This window comes from Crinia signifera, chromosome 4, assembly GCF_055691185.1.
Source record: "Crinia signifera chromosome 4, ASM5569118v1, whole genome shotgun sequence".
Taxonomy (NCBI): Eukaryota; Metazoa; Chordata; class Amphibia; order Anura; family Myobatrachidae; genus Crinia; species Crinia signifera.
The window spans coordinates 237,327,828-237,349,876 of record NC_139220.1 but is presented as its reverse complement, the minus strand read 5'-3'; the positions used below and the strand labels follow the sequence as shown (position 1 = coordinate 237,349,876).

General features: G+C 40.7%; 1 protein-coding gene across 1 annotated transcript in view; it reads left to right on the top strand.

Annotated features, from left to right (window-relative positions):
• The window catches only part of IQGAP1 (IQ motif containing GTPase activating protein 1), a 133,751-nt gene extending 112,778 nt beyond the window's left edge, over nucleotides 1-20,973 (top strand). Inside the window, exons 29-38 of the mRNA XM_083184038.1 lie at nucleotides 4,095-4,327; nucleotides 5,409-5,541; nucleotides 5,665-5,767; nucleotides 6,035-6,170; nucleotides 6,396-6,483; nucleotides 9,004-9,216; nucleotides 9,859-10,025; nucleotides 12,323-12,445; nucleotides 15,985-16,093; nucleotides 18,861-20,973. Of these exons, the coding sequence (XP_083040164.1) occupies nucleotides 4,095-4,327; nucleotides 5,409-5,541; nucleotides 5,665-5,767; nucleotides 6,035-6,170; nucleotides 6,396-6,483; nucleotides 9,004-9,216; nucleotides 9,859-10,025; nucleotides 12,323-12,445; nucleotides 15,985-16,093; nucleotides 18,861-18,974 (1,419 nt within the window). The 3' untranslated portion in view covers nucleotides 18,975-20,973. The remainder of the gene's footprint in view (nucleotides 1-4,094; nucleotides 4,328-5,408; nucleotides 5,542-5,664; nucleotides 5,768-6,034; nucleotides 6,171-6,395; nucleotides 6,484-9,003; nucleotides 9,217-9,858; nucleotides 10,026-12,322; nucleotides 12,446-15,984; nucleotides 16,094-18,860) is intronic.
• Nucleotides 20,974-22,049: the final 1,076 nt, after the last annotated feature.

Below are 22,049 nucleotides of genomic sequence, written 5' to 3'. Positions count from 1 at the left end.
ATAGATACAGCTTAAGTTTCAGGTTTAGATATCCTAGAATGTTATGCTTTTCATACCTGTATATTTTCTTGCATTGTACTGTTGTGCGCTTTACTGGTGACTAGAGGATTAGCAGGCCTAATGTTAGTGCATTGGTATCTCACTATGCTTTGTATATGATATGCTCTCATCACTCTCTCTCTCTTTCTCTCTCTCTCATCTTCTCTCTGCTTGCTACAACTGATCTATATCTGAAAACACCTTTCTCTGTTCTTCTAGCTCTCTGCTTCTCTGCACTGAGGCATCGATAAAACACTAGTTCTACCAGGTGACTTGCTTGTTTTGTTAGTAATGTGGCTTTTCTGTTACAAACCACCTAGTACAGGCATGCGCCAGCTGTGGTGGAACAACACTTATCCGCTTACCCTGCCACAGTTTTGCAATTAGGGAATGCAGCAACTGTGGTATGTCATGCTGGGATGTGCAGTTCCGCAACATCTGAAGGGCTGCAGGTTGACCACCCTTGACAATTTGCTGGAACCAATGGGGGTGGTTCACCAAATACTAACAGACGGTGATGTTGCGGGGTTAGCTTAGATGCTGCAGATTCATCACCCACTTCATTATTTCTGAATGTTACTGTATGTCATTTGGTGGCTTGTTTTATAACCGTTTGCCACTTTCAGTCATACGTGTGAAGTGACTGTAGCTGCTGTGTTTTAGAGGGTTGAGAAGAAACCTACTGTAATAGTAAATGTGTTTTCTACTATCAAAACTGATGTAATATGTTCCTTGTGAGCATAACCTTATTATCAATGTAAGTGTAATGACCCCTGATGTATACCTGGCCTGGTGCATACGCATCCTCCTATGCCATATGGGTATATATACACTATTTTTACAAGCTTTCACATTTTGTTAATGCATGTTCAGCTTCCTAATGTAATTTGTCCTTTAAAAACATTTTTTGGAACAAGAGAAAGAAAAGGGACTGCTTTCTGGGGAGCGCACTGAAAAAATAGAATCATAAAATATAACCTTTATTGATTTATCGTTAATATTCCCAAAATTTACTGTGTGGGAATGGTAGTTACAGTGAAAAATAGGGGTTAAAATCATTTACATACAAACATATACACACAAAAGAAGGAAAATAGGTGTTTTTTTAAATTACACTTGGATCCTGTTTGAGAAATGTTTGTTTTATTTCTGCCAGTGATGTTGTATCACGTATAGAACAATTGTAACCCTGTGCTGTGGTTTGTGCTGATCACTGATGTTTGGAAATTTTATTGGTATAACCAATCCTTTGTGTGCCACCTACTGGTGGTTAATTGTATTATACGGAGTATGTCACACAGATATCCTGTTGGAAATATACTTTTATATCCTTCACCTTTTGTTATAAATAATCCTTTGGTGCCACCTACTGGTGGTTAATCGTATTATACTGGATTTCAGTGTATTCTGTCAGACAATACTTATTTTAATATTCCACTGATTTTATAGGGATCATAAAAGGAAAAAGAGATACCTGTACTCAGATATTTTTAGAGAGGCATAGAAACCATTCATACAGACATAAAGGGTATACGTGTTGGTGTGTTTGTACATTCAAATAGATATGTTATTTCAGATGTACTTATGCGCTCAGGTAGGTATATCCTATGTGCTATGTGGCAGGGTTTAAATTATCCCTTGCTGCCTTAAGGATAACCTTACATCTGCTACCTGCTTCACCCTAGGTGTTATATTATCTAACACCTGGGTGGTCTTTATAGCGCTCTATTACATTTACATCACAAATCAATACATTAATTAGGTTAACAAAACATCTCAAACAGAATTTTAAACCAACGCAAGCGTTTCGCTGACTAGCTCAGCTTTATCAAGGCCTTGATAAAGCTGAGCTAGTCAGCGAAACGCTTGCATTGGTTTAGAAGAGTACAGGTATCTCTTTTTCCTTTTATGATCCCTATAAAATCAGTGGATTAAGTATTGTCTGACAGAATACACTGAAATCCAGTATAATACGATTAACCACCAGTAGGTGGCACCAAAGGATTATTTATAACAAAAGGTGAAGGATATAAAAGTATATTTCCAACAGGATATCTGTGTGACATACTCCGTATAATACAATTAACCACCAGTAGGTGGCACACAAAGGATTGGTTATACCAATAAAATTTTCAAACATCAGTGATCAGCACAAACCACAGCACAGGGTTACAATTGTTCTACAACATCACTGGCAGAAATAAAACAAACATTTCTCAAACAGGATCCAAGTGTAATTTTAAAAAAACACCTATTTTCCTTCTTTTGAGCAAATTGTGTGTATATGTTTGTATGTAAAGGATTTTAACCCGTATTTTGTACAGTAAATTTTGGGAATATTAACGATAAATCAATAAAGGTTATATTTTATGATTCTATTTTTTCAGTGCGCTCCCCAGAAAGCAGTCCCTTTTCTTTCTCTTGTTCCAAAAAATATTATATGCCTGACTGCTGGGAACAGCACCCCCTCTTATCTATCTAAAGAATTGGGGTTCCTTTCTGAAATATTAAAATTATTTGGTGTGCAATAGGCTTCCCAGTGGAGTCAAAATATCCTTTAAAAACATGCAATATAATACTCAAGATTATAATTATTCGCTCCTGACAGCGATTCAGTATTACAAGGAATAATGTAAATTGTAATTGATGGTAATAGTAGCCCACAAATTCTGTTCTCTGTATAAAAACACTGTTTCTACGGCCTAATGCATTTATTCAGATGTAGACCTCTGTAGAGTCCTCTTAATATTCTTCCAGTTTAGGGGGTATTCAATCTTCCGAATCTGCAAAAAAACTGTGAAAAAGCAGCCATTTCCACTAAGATGTTATTTGCATTCCATCTATTCAATGTTTTTCTTTTTTTCCCCAAAAATCGGAAAAGATGTGGATCCGCGAATCCACGCCTTTTCTCATGGAAACGGGCGCAAATTCAAAACTTTAGCGGCCGTTTCCGTGAATGCAGATTTGACTTTTTCAGAGAGCAGGATTTGCAAGTGCTAATGCAATGGATTAAATAGTGAAATCTCTTTATTTACAGAGAATATTTAAACATTCACATCATAATATAGCCTTTCCTTGTATTTCAGTCAAATAAGGTAAACCTAAAGCAACCAAAAACAACAAAATTATGTTATAATTAAAATAACCATTCTATGTAAGAGGTTCACTACTAATGGCCGATTAATAGTTGACAGTCAACACTTATATACTGTATAACATATATCCTGTTTTTATATTATTGCTGTGTTTCTGCATGTGTAATTATGGTGAGCAGTCACATTGTCAACAATCAGAATTGTCAACAGCATATTCACAATGTCGTCAGTTAGAACTTTGACACACTATAATATTAAAAAACATATTGTTGACATTCTGAATATCAAAAAGATATGCCTCACCCATAATTACAATTTATTTCCGAGTTTGCTAACAACTAATTTATATATTTTTTGTTATAATTCCAGTGATGTATAATGTAGTTTAGCAAGTTTAAGTCTCTCTGGTTTATTTATTCACTTTGGTTGTGGAGAAGGCTCAGGTGTGCCATAGCAGTTACTAACTTATTGCAGACGGTTTGCCTGATCCAAACAGGCAAATGGGTTTTTACTGGTTTTACTGCTGCACCTGTTGTACATGCGTACATGTGTCACAGGTTAGTGACCTTTGCATGTGCTTGGTTTCTGATTGTGCCATAGAGAAGGGAGGATCAGAAGCCCCACGCATGCTGCTGCTAGTCTTTTTGCGCCTGTCGGGTAAGGCAACACATGGACTGTTGGAGCCGTAAATATTGGGGACACCACATATCAAATGTAGTGGATTACATTCGGGGAAAGTGGGTGGTTGGTCTTAAATGTGTTCATGTGATTCCCATGTGGTGTATAGATACCAATGTGTAGGAGTACTAACAGGATGGGACCATGTGTATATCATTCAAATGGCAGAACCAAGGAGAATAATATACCAGAGATAACTTGGTAAACTACATTTAGAGATCTGATGTGAATGATGGCTAAGTGACGTGTCCTTAATCCAGTGCTGCCTTTACTCATTTCTAGATTATAGGAAACCTTCTCTACTATCGCTACATGAACCCAGCAATTGTGGCACCTGATGCCTTCGATATTATAGATCTTTCTGCTGGAGGTCAGCTGACCACAGATCAGCGCCGGAACCTTGGATCAATTGCTAAGATGCTCCAACACGCTGCATCCAACAAATTGTTCCTAGGGGACAATGCTCATCTAAGCATCATTAATGAGTATCTCTCTCAGTCCTACCAGAAATTCAGGTAGCGTAAATCTTCTTATTAGATCATTTTCTCAGAATAAGCCATTATTGCCTTTATACGGTACACGAGCAATGTTTTCAAAATTAAGAAGAAAAATTAAACATGTTTAGGTTTATACATGTTTCTGGATTTGTTTTTGTAATTCTTCTTGCATGTATTAAAACAATAAACTGATTAAAATAAAGTGTGTAAAGAGCGAGAATTGACAACGCAAAGATTACTCATCTGCTAACACATATAACACTAAGAAGGGTATTCAATGCTCCTGACCGCGAGCAGTGCCGATAGCTAGCCATCAGCATGTTCTACTTCCTGCCCTTCACTCGCCGTTTCCACCTTGCTGGTTCCATTCGGCGAGGTAAAAACGGCAAGTGTGGCCATCAAAACGGCGGGGCTTGCCACAAAATGCAGCGGACTCGCTGCATTTGCAGGGAATGGATGTGTGTATGTATGTGTATATGTATATGTATATATATATGTATATATGTATATATATATATATATATATATATATATATATATGTATATATGTATATGTATATGTATATATAGATATAGATATATATCTATATATATCTATGTCTATATATAGATATAGATATATCTATATAGATATATATATATATATATATAGAGATATATATTTGTATTCAATAAACTAGTAAGCCTGCTCCTCAAAGCTAATGCTTCAAAAGCTTGTAGATGTAGTTTATTGGAGTCACACGGACACTAGACATACAGATGACATTTTACACTTACATATGTGCCGTTGACAGCGATGGCACTCCTTCGGACTAGTAAGAACTGGACAAGAGAGACAGTGCTGTGGTCAATGTTTTCGAAGAACTTTACTTCCTTACTTTACTTCCATTTCTGTCTTGAAAAAGGAAGTAAAGTTCTTCCGAAACATTGATCACAGCACTGTGATCACAGTGCCATCGTTGTCTGCTACACAATTATTTCTGCATCAGCACCCCGGCAATCATTGGATGTGTTTGATTTTAGTGCCTGCAACCACTATAGATATATTGTGTGTATGTATTTACTACATTTCCTAAACCTGATCTAAACTTTCCTGCAGACGTTTCTTCCAATCTGCCTGCGAAGTTCCAGAGCCAGAGGATAGGTTTAATGTAGATGAATATTCCGATCTGGTGACCCTCACCAAGCCAGTTATATATATTTCTATTGGAGAGATTGTGAATACACACACGGTAAGTGCCAAACCAACTTTCGAATTCTAGTAAGAGTCTGGTAGTCAAGGACTGTAAAGAGATGAATGTTTTCCGTGGGTCCAGCAATAGAACATTGGACAGTAATATACTTTTTCATTGCAGCTACTTCTAGACCACCAGGATGCAATAGCACCAGAGCATAATGACCCAATCCATGAACTACTGGATGATCTTGGAGAGGTTCCTACTATCGAGTCTCTAATTGGTGAGATGTTTTTGGTTACGGTTTTTTTTTATGCAGGTAAATAGGACAGACCATCCATGATTATTATATACTAGTAAGCCCAGTCAAAGCTAATGCTACGAAAGCTAGTCTGCTACCTTGTGATTGCCTCTGTGTTTGTGCATGTGAGAGAGAAAGAGATGTAGTTTCATTTGCTGCCAAAAGATGGCAGTGTTTCGGAGACACTAGGCACATAAATAGGTAATATGATATTGATTTTTCTTTTTTATTGATCTTTGTTTACAACAGGTGAAGGACCTGGAGCTTCACCAGATAACACCAAGGAGATGCTGGCAAAGACTGAGGTGTCCCTGACCTTGACTAATAAGTTTGATGTTCTTGGAGATGAGAATGCAGAGAAGAATGCAAAGACAATCCTATTAAAGTAAGGCCTCTGAGTTCTGCAGTCAATGTTACAGGAACTGATTTTTATGTTCTCCTAACAGTGATAGTGACACACATATTCAATGTATAGGTAGATTTATGGGAAAATCATTAAATGATCTGGGATTGAGAGGGGAATCCCTTTGGATATAATATACAATTACAAGCTAAACCTGTTCTATTTACTATAAATATTGAAATAATTCCAATCGTTTTTTTTATCAAGCACGAAACGGCTGATTGTAGATGTCATCCGGTTCCAACCTGGAGAGACTTTGACTGAAATCTTAGATACTCCGGCAACCAGCGAGCAGGTACATGATCAGCCATTTATAAAGATAGTGCAAAGCCTTATGGAGACTGTTAAAGCAACAAAGGTGGGGGAGGGGCACTAAATATAAATTTAATTCGGAAGACCCATGATTTTTGGATTGAGATGTTCAACAAGCAGAAATAAGTCAATAGGGGTTTATCCGCGCACTGTACTCGGTCGGTGCTAGCCGCAGCACCTGCCGTTTTGACCTATACGGCTTTAGTGGACAAATTTTTAGATTGGTATTTGTGCTGCCCTCCGCTCCTTTTTCATATGTGGTGTGGGTGATAAATGACAGAGGCTTGGTATTAATGTGAACAAATAATTGCTTTACTGTGGATAAATCAACAATATGCTTGGATACAATTGGATACAGATTATATTCTAGGCTTAGCTACAATTACCAAAACTAGCATGCTATTTGTAATCACTGAGTTGTATCAATTATCCAAAAGAATGCTGGCAGCATAGAAATACATAAATGAATACAGTTGTGCACAATAGCAGGTGGGTATATTGGGTGTGTGGATGGGGTTGATAAGTTCGGGAGGTTGGGGGGTCCTTTGGGTCTGGGGTGGGGAGTTGGGTTGAAGGCGATCTGCTTTTGGGGTTTAAGATGCGGCAGGTATTCCTCTCAATGCTTCTCCCTAATGCTATGCCCGTTTTGATGTTATTGGGCTAGGGTCCACGGGAGCTGTGCGGGCGGATGTTGCTGGTTGGAGAATGTTCCTTGTATCCCCAGTTGCGTGTGCAGGTGTGACCAGGTGCCGGGCTGGTGTTGGCGGGTCGGGGTTCGGTGCTTGGGACCGGAGGACAGACCGTGTGCCACATCTCCTTTGGTGGCCTTCTACAGTGCCGCTCGCCCAGGGGGGGTTTGCTGCACCGGTTGCCTACCTCTGGGGGTGTGTGCGTGGTTCCTCTGACATAAGGGGTGCTCAGCGGGAGGTGCTGTGTGTCTTCTCCGGCTGTTGGTTTCTGGGTTCAGCGGGTTTGATGGGATGCGCCATCTCGCTCTGCTGGTTTAGTGAAGAGATTTTTTGCTTGTGGTGTCTGCTTCTCTCCAACGCGTTTTCCCGTAACTCCCTAGAAGACGGCCCATCCAAAGGCCAAAACGCGTTGGTGAGAAGCAGACACCACAAGCAAAAAATCCCTTCACTAAACCAGCAGAGCGAGACGGCGCATCCCGTCAAACCCGCTGAACCCAGAAACCAACAGCCGGAGAAGACGCGGGAGACCCCTACAAGCACCGCAGGCTGAGAACAACGCTGACATAGTGTCCCAAGCACCGAACCCCGACCCGCACACACCAGCCCAGCACCTGGTCACACCTGCACACGCAACTGGGGACACAAGGAACATTCTCCAACCAGTAACATCCGCCCGCACAGCTCCCGTGGACCCTAGCCCAATAACATCAAAACGGGCATAGCATTAGGGAGAAGCATTGAGAGGAATACCTGCCGCATCTTCACCCCAAAAGCGGACCGCCTTCAACCCAACCCCCCACCCCAGACCCAAAGGACCCCCCAACCTCCCGAACTTATCAACCCCATCCACACACCCAATATACCCACCTGCTATTGTGCACAACTGTATTCATTTATGTATTTCTATGCTGCCAGCATTGTTTTGGATAATTGATACAACTCAGTGATTACAAATAGCGTGCTAGTTTTGGTAATTGTAGCTAAGCCTAGAATATCATCTGTATCCAATTGTATACAAGCATATTGTTGATTTATCCACAGTAAAGCAATTATTTGTTCACATTAATACCAAGCCTCTGTCATTTATCATCCACACCACATATGAAAAAGAAGCGGAGCGCAGCACAAGTACCAATCTAAAAATTTAAGCAGAAATAAGTGTTACGTTCACATACTTTTGCCCCATGTATGTGAAGTGTAATTTTAGTTGAAAATGTTTCTTGAACATGTTTATCCAAGTGGATTATAGATAGGTTGCGACCTGTTGCAAAAACATAAGTGCATTACAAAACCCTTGTTTCTAAATGGAAGCATTAAGGTCTAGATTGTATTGTATTGCACTGAGGGCCTAATTAAGCATCAGTTGTAGTTTTGTCAGAAGTCGCAAAACTATAACTGCTGTCAGTAGCTTGGGGGGGGGGGCGCCAAGCACGTGGTAAGGCATCACCCCATGCCAGGTCCCTCACTGTGATACGATTGCAAAATTTCTCAATTGCATCGCTAATATTCAACCGCTTATCTGTATAGCGAAGTCCTCGCGTAACTAGAGTAGGCTGCGGCTGCATGTGACTTGATTCTCACCGTGGCCCGTCCAGCAAATGGTCCAGATATGCAGGTGCTGTCCAGACCATGCATACCCAATGCCGCTTCCCTGCCCATTGTCGGCACTTGCATATGTGACTGCAGATTAAGGGGGGTTGCGCAGGCGTAGAAGGGCCGAGATTGCCAAATAGCGATTTCTGCACTTTTGCAGGCTTGCTGGATTAGCCCCTTAGCTGACAATTTTGTATTTTACAATGCATATCTTTTTCTAGGAATCTGATCATCACCGAGCCATGCAGAGACGGGCAATTAGAGATGCCAAGACACCGGACAAAATGAAAAAGGCCACATCTTTACGGCAAGACAATAATCTAACTCTTCAAGAGAAGAAAGAGAAGATTCAAGTTGGGTTGAAGAAACTGGCAGAGCTGGGAATGGTGAATCCAGAGAGCCGGTATCAGGACCTCATCAATGACATTGCCAAGGTAAAGACAGGCTTCCTTTTTCTGTCATTGAGAACTGGTGAATCTTAATGGAAAAGTTATTATATTTTTTTAAGGTGTTTTAATCACAATGAACTTGTTGCCTTTTTAATTTTTGAAGCTGATTGGCCAGTGATAAAGTACCAGGCACTTTATCACTTCTCCTCAGTTATCACTGCTTCATACATCTACCCCTAAGTGAGGAGACCTGCAAAACATGCACTGTGGGGACTAAGTTTGAGAACCTGTGAGTTAATGTGTATAGCAGGGGTTCCCAAACTTTTTTGAATCACGGCGCCCTAGAGCATCAAAATATTTTTCAAGGCACCCGTAGGCCAAATGCTTCTTATCGAGAAATTCAGAAAAACAAAAATTAAATTAAGTGCAGTGTGTTTATGTCACAGTTATCTGGCGAGGGACAGGATTTGCTTCTGTTTGTCCCCATATATTATGAATGGCAGCCACCAGCACTGGTTTTGCCTGGTACATTGACCATAAATAATATGAAATGATCCTGGTCCACCAACCCAAGGCACCCCTGCAAGTGTCCTGAGGCATCCCAGGGAGCCTAGGCACACAGTTTGGGAACCACTGGTGTATAGGTTTGTTAGGTGAAACTCACGGATAATTTTTTCTCCTCTTAAGGACATTCGTAATCAAAGGCGATATCGGCAGAGAAGAAAGGCGGAGCTGGTGAAGCTGCAACAGACTCATGCCGCACTGAACTCCAAGGCTGTGTTCTATGAAGAACAGGTGGACTACTACAAAAGCTACATCAAGACCTGCCTAGACAATCTGTCAAGCAAGGGCAAGTGAGTACTGGGTTTTTTATGTTTCCTGTATTGACTTTGAGGTTTTTTTACTACAATATTATAGTCTATGGTCCTGATTCAGGATGGACGCTTTTGCACAGCAGCTGCATCTTTTAATATATATAATAATTATTCTTAATATTGAGTAGAGTATTATAGGAGGAGAACAAAAGCCACAGCATACAGTGTGCAGGATTCTCTAAACGAGTAATGGGCCACCCCGCACGGACCCCTGCTGCCTTGCACCGACCCCCCCTCTCACCTGTGTCCGGGCAGCACAGCGATGTGCTGCCCGGACACTGTAAATCCTCTTGCGTGCAGGGAGGAGGAGGAGAGCCCGCCGAAGCAGCAGCCGGGTAAGGGAGGGGGAAGCCACCGGGGACCCGCTGCGCATTGCCGGCCACAACGCAAAGGACAGCTCTTAACGCAAGAGCTGTCCTTTGCCATAATTTTCGCATATGTTATTTCATATGCGATAATTATGTCTGTGGTAGTCGACAAAGTGCGGGCGCGGATGTTAGAGCATCCCACCCAGTATGTACTTGAAAGAAGGTCTAATGCACCTGACCAGAAATATAGGTTTATGCCATTAAACCAGGTCCTTATTTAGCATTCCTACTGTGTGAGTGCTGTGGGTTCTGCTCTGCATTGCTTACAGTTCATCTTTCTACCATTAGGTGGTGCTAAATGAAAATGTACCAGTCCTTTTTTTTTTTTTTTTTTGCAAACCTGCAAAACTCATATTTGACATGGGCACAATTTCTATTTTACACTAGCTGTTTGCCAAAACATTAAAACGTTGAACCCATTTGCTGCCTATATAGTTAGTGTCAGAGAATTATACTATTAACCAATCTGTATAAATAAGAGAAAATAATAACTTTGACTTTCTATGAACCGGGGCAAAGCCTCGGCTGCTCCTTTCTCTCCATTAAATAGTAGTCAACCGCTACCTATAGGAAGACAATATAATGTGGAAAAGGTCCCAGTGACCACCATACAAAACACAAAACCTCACATTGATTACAATATAATACAAAGCGCATTGCAGTAAATATCACAATGGAGGCTTATAACCACCATACACTACAAAGAGTATTTTCCTTCATCATTAATTAACTAACCTTCATCAAAAGGTGTTAAATACTTCTGCTATGTGCAAGCTGAGTTATTCACCTTCCCAGCTGCATTGGTGGGCATGGCTCCTTGGACTACTCAAATACCAGTCCTGCTGCTGATTTGCAATACCAGAGATATTCCAATTATGCTGGCTTATACTACCTTTCTGCCAGCTGCATTTCTGGAAATGCCTTCCTCCAGCTCCCTGCTTCCTCCTGCCTAGCCTACCTGCTGGCCTCTCATTACATCCATCTGCTCGTCTGTCTCCTATATCTGTCATTGGGACTGGGCCTACACCAACTTTGGACTCTTCTAAGGGAGCAAGGGGCAAGCCAGCGCTTGCATGTATCATGGGAGAATGTACTACATGTGTATCTATTCATACAGGGTGCATCATACTTATACAGGTGTCAGCTTGGGTCCTTGTATGGATGATCTCCCACAGTGTAACCTTCGTAGTGTGCCCTAGACTGCTGCCTCATCTAGTACCGGTCATAGGTGGAATATACTGTATAGCCCATGGAATTTATTACCCAAAATGTCTATCAACCTTGTAATATGCTTATCAGCCCTAAAAAGCCGACAATTAATATACAATATGGCTTCCGATGTTCCCTATATTGGGAACATCGGAAGCCATATCGCCCCCGTGTGTACACACCATTAGTATGATCTACCATAATCTATACACCTCCACCTATAATGTAACGTATATGTTGAAAATCTTTTCCATTCCTCTCGTGTGGCAACCATACCCAGTCCCACCATGGCTGTTGTCATTGCTGAGGATTTGGGGAAGTGTGCAGAGAGACCGTCCCTGGGAGGGGATAAGAATATGGTGAATGTCCTCCCTCCCTATTCAACCCAGGGATTCCAGTTTCAAATCCATCTCCCCTCCCTCCATCACTTAGGGCACATGTCCCACCTGGCACATGCGCATCCCCTCCCCTTCCTCCCGGTGACCACCTGACTTAAGAATATTTATATACATCCTGTCACTCCATGCATTCATGGGAGAGTTTTGAGTGATTACATTGGGTTATCAATTGGAAAGGAACAATAGATTTCATCATTCCTTATTCTAAGCGCTATTTAGTAGCAACCCATTACTGACTGCTATAGCATGTAAAGTGCAGGTCAATGTATCTACCTTCTTTTATGATCATTTTCTTTGTTAGAGTGTCCAAGAAACCAGGACAAGTTAAAGGGAAGAAAAGCAAGAAGATTGCCCTGAAGTACTCCGCAGCCCGGCTCCACGAGAAAGGCGTGATACTGGAGATTGAAGATGTGCAATTGAACCAGTAAGTCTCACTATCGGTGACTGGGATACAAAAAAACATAATATAAAAAAAAGCATGAGCAAATAGAGAAGAGGAATCTAATACTTATAGAATCAAAATCTTGTCCTCTATAATAGAATAGAATAGAATCAACTTTATTGGCCATGTGTGCTTGCGCACACTAGGAATTTTTTATGGATTACAGTGCAGCATCAAGCAGGGATGAAAAGGGGGGGGGGAGGGAGACATTACACGTGTGATTGGTAGGCTGTCTATTTGTCAAAATTGCATGCTTTGACTACCATACTGTTCCTACACATGTTAGTGGTATGCTTTGGCATAATTTACTGTTCCCAATCTGAGAATGGTAAAGGTACTTGTTTCCTAGAACGGTTCCCACGATATACAGTCGTATGGCATCTTATGCATTGTATCGCATCGCATGCCATATACCCGCATGCGATGCGATTTTAAATTGTATAAGCACCCTAATGGGTGCTTACAATGTTAAATGCACCCCCACTATCAACGCCAACCCGAAGCGTTGCGAGCGCAGTGAGCCTGCAAGGGGCGGCGGTACGCGTCCTCTGACCTTTTCATACCCCCACTATCCACATTGGCGTGGAGTCTATTTAATATAGTGTGGCGAGCGGACGGGTATTACTTTACATGTACTCCGCGTCCCCTCGTGGGGCTCGCCACGCTTCTGGCTAAAATCAACTCCACACCGACGTGGATAGTGGTGGTATCAAAAGGTCAGAGGACGCATACCGCCGCTCCTCGCTGCGCTCGCCACGCTTCCCTCATTGCCCAAGGGGGGCAGCGATGCCCCCCGTCATGGGCGATCGCTGCGATTGGCTGTTCAAACGTGAACAGCCAAAAGCAGCGTTAAACTGTGTGATGTGTAAAATTTAGACTCTGCTGCCCCCTAGTGTCCAAAAAAATTAAAGGAGGTTGAAATAATGATTTAAAAATAAAGTTTAGATATGGTCTATGTTAGTTATTAACTATTTTGAGTGGTATGATTATTTGTCTCACAAGCAGAAAATTTTACATTTTGCAAATAGCAAAATGTTCCATTTTTTTACGACATTTTGGTATTTTTCACAAAAAAAAAAAACTGTATCGACCAAAATTTACCACTAATTTAAAGTACAATGTGTCACGAGAAAACAGTCTCAAAATCACTGGGATAAGTAAAAGCAAAAAAAAGTTATCCCCACTTAAGTGATACATGTCAGATTTGAAAAAAAGGGCTCTGTCAGGAAGGCAAAAACATGCTGCGTCGGTAAGGGGTTAACATTGTAAGCACCCATTACGGTGCTTATACAATTAATCTTATACGGGGGCTCATTTAACATTGAAAACACCCATTAGGGCGCTTATACAATTTTAAATCGTATACCATTGTATATGGCATACAATGCGATGGTATACGATTTAAAATTGTATAACATCGGCTGCCATCGCGTAACATCGCATCGCATACAATTGAATGGCTTATGGTATGTGATGGGCGCCGTGCTAGGAAACAAGTACCATGGTAAAGTGTGAAAAAACTTCAAAAATCACCAAAAACATGTTTTGCTTGTGTCAACCTTTTTACCATTTTGACCTTTTGACTGTCAACCTAGACATTGTGGGGGAAATTTACTAAAGGAAATGTGTAAAAAATAGGTGTATTTGTATCCAGAAATACACTTATGTTTGACATTTACTATCCTGAAAATACGGCAATTCGTATTCGTATTGATAGCACATAAATACGACTACAAATTGCCGTATTTTCAGGATAGCTAATGTAAAAAATAAGTGTATTTCTGGATACAAATACACCTATTTTTTTTACAAATTTCCTTTAGTAAATTTCCCCCTGTCTGTCAGCCATCTGTATACAGGACAGTAAAAAAAACTGTTTCTATTGCTTAGCATTGTAATAACATAACACTGGAACCTACGAGTGGATTGTCCCAATCTATGGGCATAATATAGAAGTATCCCCTCTGTGGGCTCAATTTGGAAGTTCGATTTCAAATGGGAGGTTGCTCAAAGCAACCAATATGATTCTATCTATTCTCTTCCAGAAGTTGCCAAATCATTGGTTCCCAAACTGTGTGCCGTGGCTCCCTGGGGTGCCTCGGGACATTTGCTGGAGTGCCCCAGCTTAGTGGTCAAGCACCGATTCAAATTATTTGTGGGTAAACCAGTGCTGGCAGCTGCCAATCATAAAATGTGTACAAACAGAAGCAAATCCTGTGCCCTTTACCACACAATTGACCCTAAGAATCGCATATAATCCCAATCTACTTGACAATATATTTTTATACTGCTTTTTTTGTGGGGCCCGTGAAAAAATTCTAATACTCTAGGGTGCCGTAATTCAAAAAGGATTGGGAACCCCTGTGCCAAATAAATAAGTAGAATCTGATTAGTTGGTATGGGCAACATCCCATCTCCAAAAGGACGCCCATATTAGTAAATGTACCCCTATGTGTAGAAATTTTTGTCTGTCTAATGATTTATATTTCTACATGTAGCTTAATACAGGAATTGTATTGATTTCATAACTACTCCTTTTTCTTGTGATGTTTTCTTCCGCTAATTTAGGTGACTAGCATTTCTGCTAATTTCACCACACAGCGCTTCATGACACCTATGGTCTATCAGCTGTCTGTGCTATATGAAGATTTCCCAATTTTTACTCGTTCACTTGAGCAACACCCTTCCCTGTTAGCCCACAGCCCCTTTCCTCTTTTGATTGCGTAACGACTAATGCATCTGCACTTGTTACTTATTGTATGTTTGCAGCATTACTACAATATTCACTGAGAGCTGCTTAATCTTTGCTGTTCATCACAAAAACATCTGCCTGTGGCAGACTTTACCTAAGGAGAGCTGCCCCGCTGTCAAATCCGCCTCTACAGTGAGCTCAGTTTGCCATTTGCAATCCGTGACTACACTGGCTTCTCTGTGACTGGTGGTTATTTTCTATTGGAAGTGCTACCTGGCAGTTATCTGCCGTTCTGGCAGTCTTAGTGGGAGGTGTTCCTCTCACTGGGACTTCCAGACTTGGCTATGATTTAGGAAGCCACTTCCTGACTTTGAGGCAGCCGTTCCCAGTTTCTATTGGCTGCAGCCGATGCAGTCCATAGAAACCAGGATTTTGAGCATGTGCAGATTTGGTCTGCAATATCCATTATGAAAATGTCAGGAGGTGGCTGTTAGGTTGCCTCCTCCTCCTCCTCCTCTCTGGGCATGGGTAGCAGCAGCCCTCCTACCCAAAACAGGTAGGACACCGAAAATGTTCCTAAAAGGTGCAGTTAAATATCATCATGTATGTACGCATACCACATACGCTACACATGTACCTGCAGTTGTAAAATGTCTACATTCCATCTGTCAAATCTAAGATTTAGGTGTTCGTAATGCCATTAGGGGAAATGTTAGAATACACTTTTTCAGACAAAGTTAGACACAGACTTTTCATTGCAGTTTTAAAGCTTTTGCTGCTTGTACAGTAATTCTCTCTGACAACTCATTTATTTACCTTATTTGTGCAGGTTTAAGAACGTGATCTTTGAAATTGCCCCCACAGAGGAGGTTGGGGACTTTGAAGTGAAAGCCAAGTTTATGGGCGTTCAAATGGACACCTTTATGCTGCACTATCAGGTAAACTGTGAAGTTTTATGTGGATTTTATTACATCAGTTCTCTTGTTTAGTTGTATCTTATTTAGTTCTACTGTGCCAGACTGGTAACAGGCAGGTACTGACAGCCTCTGGTTCCAGTACCAGTGGAAGACTCGGATTAAAAAATGACCACATTTAAGGTCACCCGTTGCGCTGTGTGATACTGATGCATTTTGTATTGGTGTCACATATTTAAGAATGCATGAATCTCACATGATCAATAAATAAAAAAAAATAAGGTAGAAGTATCCTGGTACTCAGGAAAACAGGCCAAGTCCATGTGCGAGTAACTTCCTGGGTTTGCTCTGGTTACATGAAATAGCCATGGAACGTGTATCCTTTCATCATTTCCCCCTCTATATTATGCACATACAACATAACAATAGATCTCAATTATTGCTGAAAGACCGCTCCGTTTGTCCCCAGGATATCAAATTCACCAGGGAAGAGAGTTTTTTCATGCAGTGCAACTCTACTAAACATGAAGTGTAGTTATGGGGATAAAGGCACTATTAAGTAGTGTACAATGGGGTTGAATCATTTTATAGGAAAGGAAACATCATGGTTGAAGGTTGAATATGCTGATTACAAATTGCTGACTCTTGAGGTCCATACATGCTGGGTGTTTTTGCCCAGCATGAATGGCCAGCGATGCTTTGTGCCTTTTTGCAGATGACACAAAGGTATGCAACAGGTTAGACACACCAGGAGGGGTAAAACAAATAATTGATGATCTAGGTAGATTGGCATGGCAACTAAAGTTTAATGCCAAAAAATTTAAAATCATGCACTTGGGTCTCAAAAATCCAAAGACTAAATATAGTATAAATGGCACTATAATGGAAACTACTGACTGAGAGGGATCTAGGTGTCACTATTTCAGGGGACGTAAAGGCAAGTAGTCAATGTAACAAAGCAATGAAGAAGGCAAGTCAGATGCTTGGTTGCATAGGGAGAGAAATCAGCAGTAGAAAGAAAGAAGTAATAATGCCACTGTATAGGTCATTGGTACAACCTCATCTTGAGTACTGTGTTCAGTTCTGGAGGCTATATCTCCAGAAGGATATAAATACATTAGAGACTGTACAAAGAAGGCCAATTAAAATGGTGCATGGCCTACAAAACTTACCCGGAAAGTCTAAAAGATATTAATATATATAGTTTAGAGCAGAGAAGGGAAAGGGGGGACATGATAGAAACGTTCAAATATATCAAGGGTTTTAACAAGGTACAGGTGGGAGACATTTTTTCAAAGGAAGAGGAGTAACAGAACACGAGGACATACAATGAAACTAGAGGGAGGAAGATTCAGGGGAAATTTGAGGAAAATGACTTCACAGAAAGTGTAGTGGATAAGTGGAATAGCCTCCAATCAGAGGAGGTAGAGTTAAAGGTACTTGTGGACAATCACGGCTCCCACGATGTGCATCGTATAGCAAAAAATTGCATCGCATGCGATTTTTAACAGAAATGCATCCAAATGCATTGAAATTTGTATCAAACATGTTCAATGGCCCCCAAATGTCATTTTTCAGGCTGTACCACCCCCACTATCAATGCGAACCCGAAGCGTGGCGAGGGGCGGCGGTACGCGTCCTACGAACTTTTCATACCCCCACTATCCACGTCGGCGTGGAGTTGAGAATAGAAAGTGTGGCGGGCGCAGCGAGCCACCAAGCCTGAAACGTGGCGAGCGCAGCGAGCCCCGCAAGGGGACACGGATACCTTCACAGGTATACGCTTCCCCTCGCGGGCTTCACAGGTGTCCGCGTCCCCTCGCGGGGCTCGCCACACTTTCTATTCTCAACTCCACGCCGACGTGGATAGTGGGGGTATGAAAAGGTCGTAGGACACGTACCGCCGCCCCATCGCGGGCTCGCTGCGCTCGCCACGCTTCGGGTTCGCGTTGATAGGGGGGGTGGTACAGCCTGAAAAATTACATTTGGGGGCCATTGAACATGTTTGATACAAATTTCAATGCATTTGGATGCATTTCTGTTAAAAATCCCATGCGATCAAATCGCATGCGATGCGATTGCATGCTATTTTTAAAAATGCATTAAAATGGCAAAAATCGCATGCCATCGCATGCCACTACATATGGCATGCGATGGGAGCCATGAAAGTCCACAAGTACTGAGTTAAATACATGCTTGGGATAAGCATATTGATATCCTTACAAAGAAATAAGGATCAAATATGGTCTGAGGTAACATGTTTAAAAAAGGGGCAGACTAGATAGGCCAAGTGGTTCTTATCTGCCATTTAAATTCTATGTTTCTATGATGAAGTGCAAATTATACGCACTGAGCGATTTTTCTCGGGGGTGAACAACTTTCCTGTCAAACAGGATGACGGCCATTGGCAGCTGGTGATGATGCGGGAGCCATACACACCATACACACTAAGCGGTTTTGAGCTGAAAGCAGCTCAAATGGTAAAAAAGTGCGCTGCTATCGGCTCAAAATCAGATAGTGTGTATTACCATTTATCCTTTTATTAGTTTTCCAATAACTACTCTGTACATGGTCCTTCCTGAGTGACCCTTACCCAGCATGGTATCCTACTGACACTCTGCATAGCCTACAGGCTGGGGCATTCAGTTGCCATCTGAGGTATTTCTAAAAATACACAACCATATTTTTATACATATCATGTACAGTTTCCTTTCCTTGCAGTTAGAACTTGGATTATCATTTCACAAACACATGCTCACCCTCTTTTACATGTTTCTTTCTCTGATGATAGGACCTTCTCCAGCTGCAGTACGAGGGGGTAGCTGTCATGAAGATTTTTGACCGAGCAAAGGTCAACGTAAATCTCCTAATCTTCCTTCTAAACAAGAAATTTTACGGGAAGTAAGATCAGAAGAGCCGTCGCGTCTGAGGAGAGAGCTGACAGACTACAGGACCATTTTTTTTTTACAGTCGCCAAAAAAAACATGATGGCTGAAAGCTACATAAAATGCTTTTTGCACACTTATAAGGCTGTGTATACAAACTCTGCAAGTACTGTACCTTGCTGGGTGATTCCTCCAATGGGACTGCAGTGCTTCAGTGTTATATAGGAAATATTCATTTATAAAAAGGAAAAAAAAGTTTCTGCTGGAATTTAGTTAGCACATAGGATGTGACTGGTCTAGCAGAGCCGTACTAAGTGCATATAAAAATATATGTATTAAAAACAAAACATTTTTTTAAAAGCAGATTAAATGATCTCTATAGAGTATATTCCAGGATCACTGTTCTAGTTGAAAAGTTTTAAAACATGCAAGTTTATGTTTCTTATTTAATAGTGCAGGCACTTTTTTGCTTTAAAAGCTGAAATTTTCTATCCACAAATTTTGTCAAAATTAAGTCATCAAGTATTTTATTTATGGTTAGGAGTTCACCTTTTTTTTTTTATATCTACTTGGATGTTTTCCATAATGTCAGAATTCAGCAAGCATCTTGGACCGCCTTCAGCCATAGAGACGTATGCCAATTGAAAATCGCCGCACTATACCAAGAAATTGTGAAAGAAATATGTCTCTAAAATATCACATTCTTTTGGCGTTGATCCCTATTTAGAAAGATGTTGGAGTATTTTATGTGAAACAGAATTTGAGGTACTGAAGGGGTCTCGGTGTGATAGAACCTTGATGCCGTCTAATAGAAAGTTGTGCAGCTTTCTGGGTTACTAAGCTGCCATTTGGTTCTGAAAAAGATAACAAAAAAAAGTGCTGTCTATGAATATGTTGCCAAACTGGAATTAAACTCCAGGCTAATTTTCCTTTTTGTGAAAATTGAATCGGTGCCTTCTATATTGCAGCTTTAATTCTGCATTTTCTTGTATTATTTCATCTTAAATTCTTCAAAAAAATTGTATTATTTTGTAACCGTTTCAAATATAAGATCCAGTATAGTTTGTGCTGCAAAATTAGATTGCCAATTTTGTGTTTCTCAGGAAAGGTAAATTAGAGTTTAAACTAAGGCGTATGTAGAACCCAATCTACTAGATAATAATTTTCAGAAATTAGATTATTTTTAAGAAAGATTTAAAAAAAAGTTGCTAAAGCCAACTTCTAAAAGGTTATTTGACGACTTTGTATACGATGTCTGTGGAAATCATAAACAAATACAATAACTGTTAAACACTAGCTTACTAAATTGTGAAAAATACAATAATTTTGGATGAAATCAAATTCACGGCACACTCAGTAGGTAGATACAATTGTTTTTTGGATATTATTTTAGATACGTATACTTTTTTTTAAACAAAAAATAACTTTTAATATTAGAGATGTATATTGATTTTTAAATTTTATTGACAAAGTGATTCCATGTTTACATACAGTGACGTGGAGTGATGAAATTACTTATTTGGCATTTATTTAACTTGTTTATAGAAATTTAAGGTAAAAGGGATGACCTCATCTCAGAGAATCTATCCAGTAACTTTTGCTGCAAAGCTTGTACTGATGTGCATGCATATACAGAGCGTTTTATAAACCTCTTCAAAGCTTAATATTTGTTTATGACGGAGCCTTTTATTGACCTAGCTTTTTAAAAGGTAATAATATATTCATATATTCTTTTTTCCTGGTTTATAGCAATATGGAAATGGCAGGATATGCAAGGTAGCTAGTTAACCGATGTAGATCTTACGGCTTACTTAGAATTTCATAGGTGACGCTGTGTTATGTAGTTGATAACTATGCCTTTATTTTATTTATTGGGGACACTCATAAATAGAATCTCCAGCACCAAATCGGTTATACTCTCTTATATAAATGTCTACAGTTTTTGTTCCCATTTAGGTAAATTTGACTGCCTCCATAGATCTGTACTTTGATTCGCTAAATAAAAAAGATTTTGTTGTACGCTGTGTTTATTGATGTTTATATCATTATTACTATACTGTTTGATCATGTAAATACATTCTCTGTAGCTGCGTATCCTCACCTTAATATGTGCTATGCAAAAACAAGCAAGAGGCACTCTGCAAACAGAACTTTCTGCATTGCAAGCACAGGTTTCATTTCTTCCTTTAGCTCAGTTCTTCCATTGACCTGTGTATATATACAGTAGTAGTGATGTCACTAGGGGGTGTGGCCTGCTCCCGAGTGTCATGCTTTGAGGGTTGATACCAAATGCCAGCTTGTCCTACATGACAGAGGGGGTTATTATAATTCATTTGCATCCCCTGTGTGGTCATTTCTGCACATGTGCATATGCCAGGTGCATGCAGCCATGGCAAATAGACTGTTTGCCAGGCACATGCACCAAAGCCTGCGATCAGGGGGGGTGGCGGATAGTCACACCCATGGGAATGCCCAGTGTTTCATGGGCCTTCCCATGGTAATCGGCCCATGACATCGGGGGTGGGCAGCTGATATCACCGGATGTCAGCTGCCCGCCCACTTCCTGGCGAATGTGCACGCATATGTAAGGTGACCTGAGAGTCACTTTATCTATGTGTGCACTTAGCACATAATTCAATGGTCGGCAACCATTGAATGATGTGGGTGTTTCCACATAGCCTGTGAATGGATGTTTATTTTAAACAATTTCTAGCCTTGAGAATCATTCAAAATAACCCCCAGGATCCGAGCAGCACTCTGCTCCTTTATCAATGAAGAAGCCAGCAGTGCACCCAGTCAATCTCCGGACCTCAGAGTGATGAAATAGTTGTGAGGCAACACCCCTTACTTTCAGGTCACACCCTATATCTCCCACCAGCATCAGGATCTAGTGGATGAAAACACAGCGTAGATATAAAAATATTCAGGCAATTTCAAACCGTCCAACATACTGTATGAGAAACATACAGCAAACTAGAATAATGGGCACAGCAGCAGGAAATATTAATCTGGCCAGGCCTTTTTCGCCTGCAGAGCCATAAATATAACAGTCCCTCCTTTGTACACTCCACAACAGGCACAGATGAGCTGCCGTT